This window comes from Sus scrofa, chromosome 7, assembly GCF_054392235.1.
Source record: "Sus scrofa isolate SSC_HxYL_T2T_F1_AM1 chromosome 7, Sscrofa_HxYL_maternal_Yorkshire_Landrace_v2.0, whole genome shotgun sequence".
Lineage (NCBI taxonomy): Eukaryota > Metazoa > Chordata > Mammalia > Artiodactyla > Suidae > Sus > Sus scrofa.
This window is the reverse complement of record NC_139389.1, coordinates 33,603,963-33,621,120: the sequence shown is the minus strand read 5'-3', so window position 1 is coordinate 33,621,120 and position 17,158 is coordinate 33,603,963. Positions and strand designations below refer to the sequence as shown.

Here is a 17,158-nt window from a genome sequence, read left to right as displayed (position 1 = left end):
GTCGTCTGAGGCACCAACTGCAGTGCCTCACGGCCGCGGGGTGGAAGATTGAGGCCGAGCGCAGCTAGAGGAAGTGCAGGCGGCAAGCACTGGAGCGGAGGAGCTCACGCTTCACCACCTCGCCTGCCCAGATCCTTTCCCACCGGGCTCACCCGGCTCAGCAATGCCACCTGCCGGGGTAGTCTTAGTGCAGTGGGTGGGGTGGACCAATAAATCTCTTGCATTCGGGTAGGGCCATGGTAGCGTGACGTCAACAGTTGCTGGGCAGGTTAGGCCAGCACAGGTTGCAAGGAGAGGCGGGGTTTAGAGAAGTTAAACTCGGCAGCGCTCAGTCAAGCGAGAATTACTTGAGGAGATGCGTGCCGAAAGGGCAGGTCCTGTGGGCGGCTTCGGGTTAGGAAGACCGTTGAACTGGGAGAGGTCGTAAGAGGGACTAGGTCGAAAGACTGAGAGGCTGCGCCCTCGCCTCGGTGCTCCCTTCCCCCACATGCTGCAGGTGTATGTTGTTGCAGGACGCCCCAGAACCTGTCCTCAAGACTCAGTGCCCTCACCTATTCATTCCTACCTCTTCCCTACTTGTATAAAATGATGCTTCTCTGAACATCCCTTCCCCATTTCCGAGTTGAAACTATTCGCAATTTCTTGCTGACTCCAGCTTTCCGGTTGAGGTTACGCCTTTTGATGATACGACCCCTACTTGGTCCATAACTGTTCCCGGAGGATGCCCCAACCTGGAAGTGTCTCTCACTGTAATCTAATCGCCAAGGGGGCTTTCGAAGCCATTTGCTCTCTTTCCTTCTTTTGACAGTCTATCACCTGTTGCTTCCCTAATTTCCATGAGGGCGGAGCAGAAAAGCCTGTCCCCGACACAACATTGCTGGTCCCCAGACACTCACAGGACACTTCTCAGAAAAGGCAGGGGGATGCGGAAAAAATTCTGGTTCCCTCCCCTTAAGGCTTAGGGCTTTCGCTTTCACTTCCTCCTCCGAGAGAGCGGACGCATCTCCGGTGCTAGGCGATCATGGCGCTGCTGGATGTTTGCGGAGCCCCCCGAGCGCAGAAGGAAGACTGGGCTTTCCCAGCCGCGGAAAGCCGGCAGCGCTCGGACCCTGGTCACTACAGTTTCTCTATGCGATCTCCGGAACTCGCCCTCCCCCGGGGAATGCAGGTCAGGGCTGTAAGAAAATTCTCTGGGAGGTGGGCAGGAGGGCGCAGAGTAATGGAGGGTCTGCCTTGAGATTGTCTAAAAGGCGGGGAAATGCGGACCGGACCACCCTTTAGCCCGGTGAGAGACACATCCTGGGTCCAGGACCTGAGCCAGGACAGAGGCCACGTGGGACTTGGGGACTGGCAGCCTGAGGGTTAGGAAGTGCAGAGTAGGGCAGAGAGTTAGAGGTGAGATGGGGGCTCCCATCCGGAGACAAGAAAGCTTTTTCACCACACACAAATCACGCAGCCTTTCTCTTGGGACTATCTTAGGATACAAGGGCTGTGTATTGTCTTAGAAACCTATGCGTTTCAGCGGTCAGCCTCGCCTCAGCCACTCACTGTGGTGTGCCTTGGATCAAGTCCCTGTCTAAGTCTTGGGCTTCTCTTCCATAAAATCAGGATACTATTAATAAAATGTGTTCCCTGAGGGTTAAAGGACATATAATGAAAAAAAAAAAACAAAACAAAAAACCATTATAGTGGCCCAAAGTTTTTAGCCTACAGTAACATTTTCTTTCTTTTTGACTGTGCTGGAAAATGAAAAAGGTTGGTGTCATGGCCTCTTCTTTTCCTTCTCTCAAACCATTTCCTTGTTGAGATGGATTGATTCTTAGCCGTTTCACTTATTGATTGTTGATTCTGTGTATCTCTGCACTCCCACAGTCTCTGAAATCCTTTCCTGGCGCTTCCAGCTTCGGAAGTTTCCAGTGCCCCTTTCTCTGCCTTTTCTGTCTCACTAGCCCACTGAATTCCTCCGGTCCCTGGGTGGGGATGGAGAAAGGAACGTACAGATTGAGATGGCTCATGGCACTACCACGCTGGCCTTCAAGTTCCAGCACGGAGTGATTGTGGCGGTGGATTCTCGGGCCTCGGCCGGGAGTTACATTGGTGAGTGTGTGTTCCAGCTGGCAGCGTCTGGACATCCGGGCCCTCCTCTGAGCCCGGGTTCGACATCAGCACCAAAGTGGAAGAAGATGCTGATTTAGGACATACAGGGAGAGCTGTGTGTGTGTGTGTGGAGGTCATTGCTCCTTTCTCAAAACTCCATCTTCTTCCAGCCACATTAAGAGTGAACAAGGTGATTGAGATTAACCCTTACCTGCTTGGCACCATGTCTGGCTGTGCGGCGGACTGTCAGTATTGGGAGCGTCTGCTGGCCAAGGAGTGCAGGTAGGTGAGGCCTCTGACCTCTCTTCCAAGCCTAGGTTTCAATCTCGGATTCTGGGTCTTCCAGTTTGCTGCTCCTCATTCACTTCCCCTGTGCTAACGTAGCATTTTAGCGCTAACGAAGTAGTTCAAAAAACAGCCTTTTGGTGATTGAAAATCCTCTCCCAAATCTCAGCCTGTGCTCCTGCCCATAAGCCAGACAATTTGTCAGTCATTTAGCACTGACACCATCGGTGCTGGGTGGGATCTTATGGTTCACTGGGATCTCTCGATGTGGCTTAGATACTTTACATTCCAAATCTTTCCCTGATCCTTAGAGCCCACAAAACCCTTCCTTTCAAATACTTAGCTCTTCAGTCATTGTCTGCACCCCCAGCTAGCCTTCTCCTGCCACTTCGAAGTCCCCTCCCAAACCGAACCGCCCTGTCCTCCCCAGGTTGTACTATCTGCGGAATGGGGACCGTATCTCAGTGTCCGCAGCCTCCAAACTGCTCTCCAATATGATGTACCAGTACCGGGGCATGGGCCTCTCCATGGGCAGTATGATCTGTGGCTGGGACAAGAAGGTGAGTCTCCCACTGTGGATGAGAGATCAGTTTCCCCATCGTACACTTTCACTCCCTCCCCTCCGAGGTATGTGGCACGTGGACTCCTTGGTTACAGAACTGTTCCAGCACGTCCACTGGCAATTTCTGGGTCTGGCTGAGGACCCACTGTTTCATAAACTTGTTCCTTTTGACAAAATAGCTGATTCCAAGTTTGTCCCCCCCCCCCAAAGTTCTATGATTGTTACCAAAGTGCTATGTTACCCAAAGTTCAAATGTTTCTGTGGTCACCCTTATTCTTTCGTCCACTTGTCCTGGCTCACACTTGAATCTGTCCGTTACCAAGAGCTTCCTCTCCAGTCCCCACCTGGAACCTTCTTACATCCTATAGGGTCCTGGACTCTACTATGTGGATGAAAATGGGACTCGGCTCTCGGGAAATATGTTCTCCACTGGTAGCGGGAACACCTACGCTTATGGGGTCATGGACAGTGGCCATCGGTACGATCTTAGCATTGAAGAGGCCTATGACCTGGGCCGGAGGGCTATTGTTCATGCCACTCATCGAGACAGCTATTCTGGAGGCGTTGTCAATAGTAAGAGACTAAGGCCCCCCGCCCCCATCCTGGCGGGTGGGGGGAGGGGGTTTGAGATTGGGAGACGTGGAGGAGGCAGAGGGGCAGGGAGCAGGTGTTCAGAGCCAGAACAGGGGCATTGGAAGTCCCAGCATGAAAGGCTTTGACATTGCGTGTTGCTGTTGCCCCCGTCAACAGAACATCACGTATAATAGGAACTCACCGAAGGGGAAAGTCACGCCCTGTTCTTTCTGCCTTGCTTGCAGTGTACCACATGAAGGAAGATGGGTGGGTGAAGGTGGAGAGTACGGACGTCAGTGACCTGATGCACCAGTACCGGGAGGCCAGTCTGTAAGGGTGGCGGCGGCAGCTGGGCCGGCCTCTCCTGAGGAAGCCGGGCCTACTCAGGGACCTGGACCAGTTCAGGCCGCAGAAGAAAGAGGGGCCTAATGTGACCCAGAGGGAATGAACCAGTGGTCCCTGGGAGGCAGGGCGGAGTTTATCCTTTTGTGTAGTCTCTGCTTCACTGGAGCCTCCCCCGCTCCCCAACCCCAACCTTCTGGGCATCTCACTAAGCACAATAAAAGAACACGGTTACACACACGCCTCTGTGTTGTGGCTGAGTGGGCGTTGGGTGGGGATTGTTGGGAGGAGGGGGCAGGAAATCCACTCAGACTTTTCCTGAGAAGAGATATGCACCCCCCCCCAAGAAGTGGGGCCTCACCAAATATTTCTCCTGGGTTTTCCTTCCATACTCATCTCTCCAGACCTCGGGAAGGCTCATTGTCTGTGCACATTTACCAGCAATTTAATTTGGTTTAGGGTCCTTTCTATGGGAGCTCCGCCTGGAGACGTCTTGGGTGGTCGGTGGTGAATGGTTTGGGCATCTGGGAGAAGGACACTTAGAACAACCGTTTCTGGTGCTGTAGAGTAGGATGAGAAAGCTTCCACCTCACGTGTGGGCCATAATAATTGCCACCGTGGTCCCACTGACCTCGAACACGGTGGAGAGACTGGATAGGAAGTGGAACGATGGACATTCGGGGTTCAGTTTCATGCTGTGTCACACTCAATTGCTAGATGACAAGACCGTGATTGAAATGGAAGAGGAGATAAGAAGGACTCGCTGAGGTGGGGAACATGAGGAAAAAGTAACTAGCTGGGAAAGATGAGACATACGAGAGCCTCTGTGTCACTCTGGAGCTGCAGGAGGGAGCAGGACAATGTCATGGCTCCAAGGAGAGTTGTTCAAAGGAAGAGCTTGTAGGAAGCAGCTGAGCGTGGAGCTTTTCCATTAGAGAGATCCTTAAAATCCCCACATGGACAGGGTTGGAGAAGTTTTAGTAATTCCCTAACTTCAATCTCCCCCTCGCCACTTTAAATTTGAAGTGACTCACTCCTCGTCACGCCAATGACCTTTCAAAAAGATGGACTGGAATCCACTGGACTCCAAGTGATCCTCCCTTGAGGGTTATTTTGAGTCTGGGAGGTAGTTTCAACCTGAATTGTTATTTCTGGAATAAAGCAAGCTTCACAGTCCATAGACAGGCCCTGGATCAGGCAGGACCCATGGAAACCGGATTCCTGTGCTACTCAGTGTTAAAATAGACCAAGAAACAAAGTCCCCTTCCTTTATGTGCCGACAATGCTCCCAGCTTAATTTGGAGCATCAATTTAGAGGTGTCTGACACATTCTCTGCTCAGGAGCTGTTGACAAAGATAGAAGACGACACGGGGTGAGGCCTTCTCAGCTCAAAATCTGTAAGTTGAAACCCATGGTAGGTCCTGGTAGGAGCAGTTGCGGCTTCTATTTAGGAGAAATTCTGTGTGTTTCTTGCTCGGGATCTGGCTCTGTTTTTTCTACCTCAAGAGCCTACAACTGGAGCTTCAATAAGAAAAGAGAGCAGTTCTCAAAACAGGTTCAGGGCTGGGGCAAAGAGAACTTGAGGTAAGAAAATCCAGGGGTTCTCCAACTATTTCGTGGCAATTTTCTTAGTGGCAATTTAAGAAATGCAACCGTTTCCTATGATAGAGTAACTGCTGCTGAGAGTGGGCGATTTAAGCCCGGGCCTGGCAAGTGGAGCGGGACTTGGGCGTGTCCCTGGGTCTGCGGTGTCGCGCGCCCCCTGCTGGCCACCGGGCCCAGAACAAGGCACGCGCTGGGGAAGCGAAAGCGAAAGGCGCGGGGAGCCGGGACGCCCCGGCCCTGAGAGCATCGCCCGCAGATCGAGGGGAGACAACGTTGAGACAGTGCGAGGGGGTTCCGAGCTCAGCCCTCCGAGCTCAGCCCTCCGCACTTAAAGGCAAGATCCCTGGAGCTGCATCGCAGAAGCCGCCGCTGGTGAGTGGGGCGGGTGGAAGTCTAGAGCGCTAAGGGGACGCAGCCCACCTACCGCCTCCCCGGCTCGGTGTACGGTGATTCCTGTCCCTAAGGTCCGGGGGAAGAGAGGGAGCGAGGCAGGGACCGCCCGGCCGCCCGCTGGAACACGGCGGCGGCTGGCAGAGGAGTGGGGCGGGGGTTGGGGGGAGGGTAATGGGACTTTTTTTTTTTTTTAAGATGAGGCTGCAGGTGGTCAGGCTTCCCAGCGCCTTCGGTCAGGCCGAATGCCTTGGGTCCTAGGAGGGAGCACAGGGTACTCGGTAGGGTTGGGTAAATCGAGTGGGAAGCCCATGGGCGCGTTGGGAGGAGTGGGAATGGGGGCGGGGGTAGCGCCGAGGACTGGGACTCCACCCCTGGCACTTCTCCCCTTCTCCCCACAGACCTCGCCATGCGGCTCCCTGACCTGAGACCCTGGGCCGCCCTGCTGCTGGCGGACTCGGCCTTACTCTGGCTGCTGCAGGGACCTCTGGCGGCCGTGCTTCCTCGAGGGCTTCCAGGCCTGTGGCTGGAGGGCATCTTGCGACTTGGAGGGCTTTGGTGGCTGCTGAGGCTGGGAGGGCTGCTGGGATATGTGCGGACACTGCTGTGCCCCCTCTGCCTGGTGATCCCCTTCTTTCTCTCCTTGAGGGCCCTGGTCCCAGGAGCCTTGAGTGCTCCCCCAGCCAGAGTGGCTTCAGCCCCTTGGAGCTGGCTGCTGCTGGGGTCCGGGGCTGCGGGGCTCAGCTGGGCAGTGTGGGCTGTGCTGAGCCCTCCAGGAGCCCAGGAGAAGAAGGAGGACCAGGAGAACAACAGAGCTTTGATGTGGAGGTTGCTGAAGCTCTCCTGGCCGGACTGGCCTTTCCTGGCTGCTGCCTTCTTCTTTCTTGTCCTTGCCGTGTTGGGTGAGTCAGGAGAGGGCGCAGTGAATTGGAGGTGGGAAAAGGCCCTTGGCAGCAGCCCATTCACTGTGGTCCTCATGTCTCTTGCAGGTGAGACACTAATCCCTTACTATTCTGGCCTCGTGATTGACATCCTGGGGGGTGATTTTGACCCTGATGCCTTTGTCAGCGCCATCTTGTTCATGAGTCTTTTCTCTGTTGGGAGGTAGGTGATGGGTGATTTGCTGGCTCCAGGTGTTGACAGGGGCCCTCACTTTCCTAACTCTGTTTTCAGACCATTTTGTGCACAAGGCACAAAATACTTAAACTAAAATCTGCATGTGTTTACTCATTCGCCAGTCTGTTTCATACATCCATTCATTTATTCCTTCATTCACCAAGTAGCGCCAACATCTTCAAAGTTTATATTATATCATTGCTACAGATATGAGTGATCTAGAACAAAATGTGTCTGTATGTCAAACAGAATGTCCCTCGGTTGCCTCTCAACAAATTTTTAAAATTTAAAAATTTTTATTTATTTATTTATTTATTTGCTTTTTAGGGCCGCACCCGTGGCATGTGGAGGTTCCCAGGCTAGGGGTCCAGTCGGAGCTACAGCTGCCGGTGTACATACACCACAGCCACAGCAACACCATCTGAGCCTCCTCTGTGACCTATACTACAGCTCATGGCAATGAGGGATCCTTAACCCACTGAGCAAGGCCAGGGATCGAACCCGCAACCTCATGATTCCTAGTCGGATTCATTTCCACTGTGCCATGACGGGAACGCCAGCTTCTCAACATTTTTATCTGCGCAAACTTCCATTTCTCTTTTCTGTCTCCCACCTCTCACCCTGTATTTTTTTTCCCCACAGTTATCCTGTTGTCAGAATGAACATGTTTCTTCCTCTTGACCCTTCTTCCCTAATTCGTCTTGTCAGTTCTGGAAGATCTTATTCTGAGGCTTGTCACCTTCCTTTTCAGCGTCTTTACTCTTTTCCACTTTATTGCTTTCCCCTCTCTTTTTAGACCTACCCAGGGGTCTGCTGTCTACAGACTAACTCACTCACTAACAAGTGACTTGATAGGGCTGGTACTAGGATGGGGTGAGTGAGACACCTGGGGTGAGAAATCTAAAGAAAGCTTATTCTCAGGGTTGTGCAAGTGCTTCACTAGCATTACCCTAATATCAGCTGGGGGCTTGATTCTCTCCTTTGTTATGGTCCTACTTCATTTAGAATCCCTCAAAACCCAATCATTATTCCATACTTGCTACTCTTTGCTGAAACTGATTTCTCAAAAGTGAATTTCTTCCTGGGAGTTCCCGTTGTGGCTCAGCGGTAATGAATCCGACTGGCATCCATGAGGTTGTGGGTTCGATCCCTGGCCTCAATCAGTGGGTTAAGGATCGGGCGTTGCTGGGAACTGTGGTGTCGGTCACAGACACGGCTCGGATCCTGCTTGCTTGTGGCATCAGAACAATCTCTTATGAGTGAGCTCTTACTTCAGGTAGCTTTTGAACTTCCTCTATTTCCCAGTCCCTCTACCTCCCCTGGAGAGCCATTCTCCACTGAACCCTTAATTATGGACTTTTCTCATGACTCGGTTTGCTGATCTTTAAGACCGTTTTTGCTCTTGAGCTTACTCAGCTCCCCTCTGCAGGTGAGTCCCAGATGCGCATCTCCTTGCCCAGCTCCAGTCTTGTAATCCAGTGGCCCCCTTCACGTTCCCATTGGACGGCTCACTGTCATCTCGGACTCCACACACCCAGGGTTCCAGATCCATCCCATTCCCCCCGGTCTCCTTGAAAGTGCTCCCTCTTCTTATTCCCATTCACGAGCCCATCCATATCCTAGGCTCCAAGCACTGCACCGACAAGGCCTTTCTCATGTTCAAACAGTAGCCCTGGTGTTTTCCACACTCCACATGTGCTCCTCTGGCTCCTTTCTCTCCATTCTCACTGTCATCGCCAAAGTCCAAACCTCATCATTTTATGTCTGATTTGTATTAGAAGCCCTGTTTTGTAAAATTCCTGCCTCTGTGCATTTACCTTTTTTCCTTTATGTTTTACTGCAAACATGTGTGTGGTCTAAGAGGAATTCCTCACCCCCAAGGACAATGGGGGCGGCAGGGAGGGAGGGGGAACAGCATGATCCCAGGGCTCTGGAGAGTGGGAGGGCCAGGAGTTCATTGCTGCAGGTCCCACAAAAAAGTCTGTGGGAGGAGTTTCCATTGTGGCTCAGGGGTTAAGAACCTGGCTAGTATCCATGAGGATACTAGCCTTGCTCAGTGGGTTAACGATCCGTTATTGCCGTGAGCTGTGGTGTTGGTGGCAGATGGGGCTTAGATCCCGAGTTGCTATGACTGTGGCGTAGGCCAGCAGCTGAAGCTCTGATTTGACCCCTAGCCTGGGAACCTCCATATGCTGCAGGTGCGGCCCCACACAATAAATAAATAAATAGGAAAGGTGTACAGAAATAGGAAGAAGAGTATTGGGGGCAGGGAGGAAAGGGAGCAAGACCCAGGGGAGGGCAGAGGGATGGCCCTGAGGGAGGCCAGGTCAGAAGCATCTTCGCAGCATCTTTCCACCCCATCATACTGTTCGCTTGTGTCTAGCGCAGAGTGAGCCCCATCAATACTGGTTATAGTTAGAATTTTGTTCTCACAGCTGGCTCACCGTGTCCTCTTTTTTCTTCCTCTGTTTATTCCTGCCCCGCCTGTCTCCCTCTCTCTTACCTGTTTCTCTTCTGCCTCTGGTGGTATGCATCCCCTCCACCCCCCAACTTTCTATTTCTTTTCATTCTCTGCTTTTCTCCTCTGCTTCTCTCCCTCCCTCCCTCCCCCCTGCATCTCTGTCCGCTTGGTCCTCCGCCCCCTCCCTCCCTGTAGCTCACTGTCCGCTGGCTGCCGGGGAAGCGCCTTCACCCTCGTCATGTCCAGGATCAACCTGCGTGTCCGGGAGCAGCTTTTCTCCTCCCTCCTGCACCAGGACCTGGCTTTCTTCCAGGAGACTAAGACAGGTGGGGCCTGGGGTCCAGGGCTGGGGATCCCCTGCACCTGCCCTGCCCCTCGGCTCCCCTGTCCTGCCTGCATCCCTGGCACCAGGGCCTGGAGCTACTTTTCTCTCATTTGGGACAATGTAGCGAGGCAGCCGCCCCCACCTGTCTCTCTGCAAGGGAGAAGGGGGCTGCGGGAGGTCGGGAGGTCGGGAGGTCAGGAGTGAGCAGGGTTTGCATTGCAACACGCAGCTTCCACACCTGCTCTTTCCCTCCCAGGGGAGCTGAATTCACGGCTGAGCTCGGACACCAAACTGATGAGTCTCTGGCTTCCTCTGAATGCCAACGTGCTCTTGCGCAGCCTGGTCAAGGTGCTGGGACTCTTCGGCTTCATGCTCAGCTTGTCGCCTCGACTCACCCTCCTCTCTCTGCTCCAGATGCCTCTCACGATAGCGGCTGAGAAGGTGTACAATGCCCGCCATCTGGTAAGTGTGGATGCTGGCGAACCCCCCAGGGGAATAAAGGCAGCAGTTCTGGCAGGCTTCAGAAGGCCCACGACCCCTGACGGGGAGAGGGAGGGGGAGAGGGGGAGGGGAGGGGGAGGAGGAGGGGGGAGAGAGAGAAGGAGACCACATTTTATGGGGAGAGAATAATCTTCTCATCAGATTTGCAAAGCTGTCTATACCCATCTTCCCCAGAAAAGATTAAAGATGCCATCTTAGGAGTTCCCACTATGGCTCAGTGGTAATGAACCCAACTAGTATCCCTGAGGACGTGGGTTTGATCTCTGGCCTCTCTCAGTGGGTCAAGCATCCGGTGTTGCCCTGAGCTGTGGTGTAGGTCGCAGATGTGGCTCGGATCCCATGTGGCTGTGGCTGTGGCTGTGGCTGTGGCTGGCAGCTGCAGCTCTGATTCGATTCTTAGCCTGGGAACTTCCATGTGCCTGGGTGCTGGCCTAAGAAGCCAAAAAAAAAAAAAAAAAAAGCCATTCCAGAGGGTTTAAAATAGAGTTTTTCCTTTACTTCAGCAGAAGGACTTTGAGGGGAGCATAGAGAATATTCCCTGCCAGCAGTTAAGTCCTGAGTCTGAATGTCAGCTCTACCTCCTCTCTCTAGTTTTAAAAAATTGTGATAAAGTATACATAACATAAAATTGACAGTTTTTAAAACCACTTTTACGTGTGCCATTTTAGTGGCATTAAATATCCTGTTTTGCACCTGTCACCATTCTCCATCTCCAGAACTTTTCTCGTATCATCCCTGACTGAAGCATGGTACCCACTAAACATGGGCAAGGTCCCCATTTCCCCCTCCCCCCAGCCCCTGGCCACCACCTTCTGATTTCTGTCTCTCTGAGTTTAATTACTTTAGGTCCATGTTAGCCGGGCTTTTTCTGACTGGCTTCTTTCACTTAGCATAATGGCTTCCATGGTATAGCCCTTGTCGGGATCTCCTTCCTTTGTAAAGCTGAATCGTATTACATTATATGTGTATATCACTTTTTGGCTTGTCTCCTTGTCTGTTGATGGATGCTGGGGCTCTGTCCACCTTTTGACTCTTATGCATAATGCTGCTGTGCACATGGGTGTACAGATATTTCTTCAAGCCTCAATTTCAGTTCCTTCAAGTGTAAACCCAGAAGTAGAAGTGCTGTATCGTTTGTTAATTCTATTTTTAATTTTTTGAAGAGCTGTCACATTGTTTTCCGCAGTAGCTGCAGCATTTTACATTCCTGCCAGCGGTACACAAGGGTTTCTCTCACCTTCTCATCAATACATAGCTTCTGTTGTTTAAAAATTCTACTTATTATTTTTAGTATCTCCCTAGTCCTTATTGATCTTATAACTGGAAGTTTGTACCTTTTGACCACCTTCTCCGATTCCCCCACCCTCTCCCCTCCCCTCTGGTAATGATGTTCTACAAGTTTGATTTTTTTTTTTTTGCTTTGTCTTCTTTTTTTCGATTTCACATATAAATGAATCATACAGTTTTTGTCTTTCTCTGTCTGACTTATTTCACTTAGAAGAATGCTCTCAAGGTCCATCCGTGTGGTTGAAAATGGCAAGACTTCCTTCTTTTTATGGCTGAATAACATTCCATGGTATATTTATACTACTTTTTTTTAGTTTTTATGTTTTCTATTATAGGTGATATACATTGTTCTGTCAATTTCTGTGATACAGCAAAGTGACCCAGTCACTCACTCACACGCACACACACACACACACACACACACAACATTCTTTTTCTCACATTATCCTCCATCATGTTATACCACTTTTAAAAATAAAGCTGTCCTAAGGGTTGTGAGGTATTTCATTAAGGCTTTGATTAACTTTTCCCCAATGATCAGTGACATGGAGCGTCTTTTCATATGTTTATTGACCATTTTAATATAGTTTTTGGAGAAATATCTACTCAAGTTCTTTGCTCATTTTAAAATTGGTTGTTTTTAAATTACTGGCTTGTAGGAATTCTTTATGTTAATCTAGGTATCAACCTTTTATCTCATATATGATCTGCAAATGTTTCCTTCTATTCTCTGGTTTTCCTTTTCACTCTATGGATAAACAAAGTCCTTTGATGCACAACTATTTTTAATTTTGATGAAGTTCAGTGTACCTATTTTTGGGGGGGGGGTGCTTTGGTGTCACATTCAAGAAATCAATGCCAGTCTAGTCTCGTGAATCTTTCCCCCCATGTTTTCTTCTCAGAGTGTTATGGTTTTAGCACTTACATTTAGGTCTTTGGTCCATTTTGAGTTGGAGCTCCACCTTCTGTTAATCAGCTGTGGCTCCTTGGGAAAACTACCCCTTCATTCTTCATTCAGATCCTGGGGTTGGTGTGAATCACCTCAAATGAAGGTTAAAAAAAAGTCGGTCTGTATCCTCCACTCCCTAGTACTGAGAGCTCAGTAATGTCTCGTTCCCTCCTTCCTTCACTGTCATGATCTTTTCTGGAAAGAAATGTAAGGAAACAGGAAAGAAGAGGGTTTAGTATTTCCAGGTAGATTGAGGGAGCATCCTAAGGCCTGGAATGAGACATGGGGGTCTTTTCTCTCCTGCCAAAGTCACCCCTTCCATCCTCTGCCCCGTTTTCCCAGGCAGTGCTTCGAGAGATCCAGGATGCAGTGGCGAGAGCAGGGCAGGTGGTGCGGGAGGCTGTGGGAGACCTGCAGACTGTGCGCAGTTTTGGGGCCGAGGAGGAAGAAGTCTGTCGCTATAAGGAGGCCCTGGAACGATGCCGGCAGCTGTGGTGGCGAAGAGACCTGGAACAGGCCCTCTACCTGCTCTTAAGGAGGGTGAGGAAGCTCGGGGAAGGGCCCAGGGAGGGGCAAGGGAAAGTAGGGGTCCTGGTCCTCCAGCTGCTCCTGGGGTCCTTGCCGCTTACTGGCAGGGAGGGCAGGGAATGGAAGGTTCTCAGGCTCCCCTTTCTTCTCCCTCCAGATGCTGAACTTGGCAATGAAGGTGCTGTTGCTGAGCTGTGGGCTGCAGCAGATCCTGGCTGGGGACCTCACCCAGGGTGGGCTGCTCTCCTTTCTGCTCTACCAGGAAAACATGGGCTCCTATGTGCACGTGAGTTGGGATCTGTGCAGGCTGTCTTTTTCCCTTTAAAAAAACGCTGAAATAACCCCAACTTATTGGTTATTGAGAATTTCAAACATAGGCCAAAAAAAAAAAAAAAAAAAGCTATAATGAACCCCCATGTACTTAGCATCTGTTTTAACAATTATCAACTGATGGCCAATCTTAATCCATCTTAAACCTATCCACTTCCCCTCACCCATGTTATTTTGAAGCAAATCCAAGAAATGGTTTCATTTATAAATATGTATCCCTAAATGCAAACATTAAAATATATAACCACAAAGCCATGATCACACCAGAAAAGTTAACAGTAGCGTCATCAGTCAGTGGTCAAATTTCCGCGTGTCTCATAGAGGTAGTAGAAGTGTATACACTGAGTCGATCTCTCTCTCTCTCATCTGTGGGGGCCTCGCCATTCCCTCCTTCATTAGCGGGGGTTCATCTCTCAAGGGAGACGTCTCCTCATCTACTGTGTGGTTCCCAGGGGTGCAGTTTGATGAAGAAAGGCAGAATGAGCATTCAGCTCCTTGCCTGTAATTACCAGGTTCCAAAAATAATTAGTTCCTGCATCTTGGGCTTTATTCGATAATTTTCATGGACATTTGTTAAACATGGTTATGTTGGAGAGCTGCAGGGGAGGAACTCGGGGGGCTACAAAGATGAGGTGGGCACAACGCCTGCCTTTAAGGAGTCCCCTGTCTCATCAGGCAGAACTGTGTAGGGGTCACAGGGACCAGTCCCTAGACAGGTGTGGGGTGGGAGGAACACTGTGTGGGAGGAGTGTGGATGTCTCCTTCCTTTATGTTGCAAATTGGAGTAATGGGGGATTGGGGCTGATGTTAAATTCCATCTGCATTGCACATTTAAAGGTGGGGAATCTTTTCAGATGAGGGAGAGGCACGGCAGGGGCGGCGTGGGGGAGGGAGTGCATGAGGAGGTGAGAGGTAGGTTTTCTGGGGAGATGCCTCTGATTGGCTGACCCCTGCGTTCCTGTTTTCCAGACCCTGGTATACGTGTTTGGGGATATGCTGAGCAACGTGGGGGCTGCAGAGAAGGTTTTCTACTACCTGGACAGACAGCCAGATCTGCCTCCACCTGGGACATTGGCCCCTTCCACTCTGAAGGGGGTGGTGAAATTCCAAGGCGTCTCCTTTGCATATCCTAACTGCCCTGACCAGCCTGTGCTCAAGGTGCTCGCCATGGGCCACAGGGAGGGGACCTGGGCCCCTGGCTCCCTGTGTGACCAGGCATCATGGACTGTGATGATTTACCTCTGAGAAGCTGATCTTACTCTGATAGAAAAGGGGAGGTGGGGAGTTCCTGTGGTGGCTCAGTGGTTAATGAATCCGACTGGTATCCTTGAGGACACAGGTTCAATGCTTGGTCTTATTCAGTGGTTTAAGGATCCTGCGTTGCTGTGAGCTCTGGCCATCGGCTACAGCTCTGATTTGACCCCTAGTCTGGGAACTCCAAACTCTGCAGTATGGCACTAAAAAGCCCGCCCCCCCAAAAAAAAAGAAAGAAAAGAAAAAAGAAAAGGGGAGGGGGGAGTTTCCTGGTGGCTCAGCAGGTTAAAGATTCGTTACGCCTGCTCTGGTTCGGTCCCTGCTGTGGTGGCGGTTCTGTCCTTGGCCCAGGAACCTCTGCAGGCAGTGGGCGTGGCCAAAAAAAAAAAAAAAAAAAGGAGAACAAAAGGGGAAGGGTCTTAAGGGAGAGGAGGCAGGCCCCTAACTCCTTCTGACTTTTCTAGGGTCTCACATTCACCCTACATCCTGGTCAGATGACCGCTCTGGTGGGGCCCAATGGGTCTGGGAAGAGCACCGTGGCTGCCCTGCTGCAGAACCTGTACCAGCCCACCGAGGGGCAGGTGCTGCTGGACGAGGAGCCCGTCTCCGCCTATGAGCATCACTACCTGCACCAACAGGTGGGCGGGGAGGAAGGAGGGGACCGGAGATGGGAGAGAAGAAGGCCGGTCGCAGAGAGCCTGAGAGGAAGCAGCGGGAAGCAGCACAGGGAGTCCATTCGGAGGCAGGCAGGCAGGCGAGGTGCCAGGGAGGGTCCTTGCCCTGCGGGTTTCCCCATGGTCTGTGTTCCCACCGCCTCGGCAGGTGGTTTTGGTCGGGCAGGAGCCTGTGCTGTTCTCGGGGTCTGTGAGGGACAACATTGCTTATGGGCTGAAGAGCTGCAGCGATGAGAAGGTGATGGCCGCTGCCCGGGCTGCCAGGGCAGAGGAGTTCATAAACGAAATGGAGCACGGACTCTACACAGGTACCTGCAGCCAAAGGAGAACCTGGAGCTTATTCGGCCGAGCGGGGTGCGGGGCGGGGGTGGGGGTGGGGGTGCGGGGAGGGTCTTGTCCCTGTAACTCGCTGTTCGCGGTTTCCTTTCCTTACCTCCCATCTCCCCTCCTCGCCCACCATCAGGAAGGAGTTCTTTAGCCTACTGTCCGCTCAGGTGCCTTTGTTCCCCGAGAGCAGGCGGGAAGTGGTGCTTCCTCCCTCTCCGCCTGAGTCTCCCTCCTCACCTCCCTCCCGGAACCGGGCCCTCATCTTCCGGACCCGAGCCTGTGGACATACCACTTGTGCCCTTGTTCCTGTCGTGATCACTTGTGTCTGAGGATAGATGTTTCTCGGTTTCCATAGATGTGGGGGAGAAAGGGAACCAGCTGGCTGTGGGACAGAAGCAGCGTCTGGCCATTGCCCGGGCCCTCGTGCGGGACCCACGAGTCCTCATCCTGGACGAGGCCACCAGTGCCCTGGACGCGGAGAGCGAGCAGGCGGTGGGTACCGCGCAGGGCGGGGCAGGGGACGCGGCCCCGCGGGGTCAGCCGGTGCAGAATGGGGCAGTGGGAGGACGAATGGGCCTCTAGTGGAACGAACACCTGCGCCTTCTCGGAGTGGGGCAGGATTGGAGGATAGAGTGGTGTGCGGACATCCCGGCTTCCTCCCGGCTCCCTCCTCCTCCTCCTCCAGCTGCCGTGGCCCCGCTGTGGGAGAAGCGCAGTGCACACCCTCCCTCGGGCTCTGGGCCACCTTCTCGTGTTTCATGCCTTTTTCGCCCTAAGTCAAAAGAGATGGTGCCCAGTTGGGCTGTGGTGTCCATCCCATTCCTAGCTTTCTGAGGCATGGCGGTCCTCCCCCTTTAGCTGCAGGACTGGAAATCCCACGGGAACCGGACGGTGCTGGTGATCGCGCACAGGTTGCATACGGTTCAGAACGCGGACCAGATCCTGGTGCTCAAGCAGGGAGAGCTGCAGGAGCATGCGCAGCTCATGGAGGGGGAGGACCTCTACTCCTACCTGGTGCGGCAGAACCAGAGGCCGGAGGGGGGCACCCCAGAGACACTGCCCTCTTCCCAGGGCCATCTCAGTGACCCAGAGGAGCTCCTGCTTTGACTTTCCCCGGGAGCTGCTTTTGGAGCTGGAGGCACGATGGAGGTTTAGACGGAGGATACTTTTGTTAGCGCACGGGGAGTGGGGGTGGGGAGGTTGCTGTCTCTATCCAAGAAACTCATTTACTTGATGAACAGAACTTTGGTGCTGAGAAGTGTATTGTGGCATAACAAATATATTTTAAAATATTTTTTGCTTATTATATAAATAGCACACATTCATATGGAAAATTTAGACAGTATAGACAAGTTGGAAGAAGAAAAGTAAAACTAGCCGCTATTTCACATCCCAGAGGTAAAGATGGTTACCATTTTGCTGGCTGTCTTCCTGTCTTCATTGTTCTTTGAGATACATATTAACTAGTATGACTTAAATATTCATGAGATTGCCTTTCAGTATCCTTTCCCATTCCCATCAGGGTCTGAGGTTTAGGGGGGAGTTAGGGTA

General features: G+C 51.9%; 2 protein-coding genes across 2 annotated transcripts; both read left to right on the top strand.

Moving 5' to 3' along the window:
* Positions 1–888: 888 nt before the first annotated feature.
* On the top strand, positions 889–4,099 carry PSMB8 (proteasome 20S subunit beta 8). The gene is given in 6 exon segments (NM_213935.2): positions 889–1,168; positions 1,950–2,097; positions 2,268–2,379; positions 2,813–2,942; positions 3,313–3,517; positions 3,763–4,099. Coding segments are annotated over 6 exon segments (831 nt in total). The 5' UTR covers positions 889–1,021; the 3' UTR covers positions 3,852–4,099.
* A 1,591-nt stretch (positions 4,100–5,690) lies between these two features.
* On the top strand, positions 5,691–16,995 carry TAP2 (transporter 2, ATP binding cassette subfamily B member). The gene is given in 12 exon segments (NM_001206441.1): positions 5,691–5,837; positions 6,257–6,757; positions 6,845–6,959; positions 9,628–9,758; positions 10,014–10,219; positions 12,837–13,034; positions 13,180–13,308; positions 14,322–14,510; positions 15,071–15,244; positions 15,429–15,588; positions 15,963–16,099; positions 16,466–16,995. Coding segments are annotated over 11 exon segments (2,181 nt in total). The 5' UTR covers positions 5,691–5,837; positions 6,257–6,264; the 3' UTR covers positions 16,715–16,995.
* The last annotated feature ends 163 nt before the right edge of the window (positions 16,996–17,158 follow it).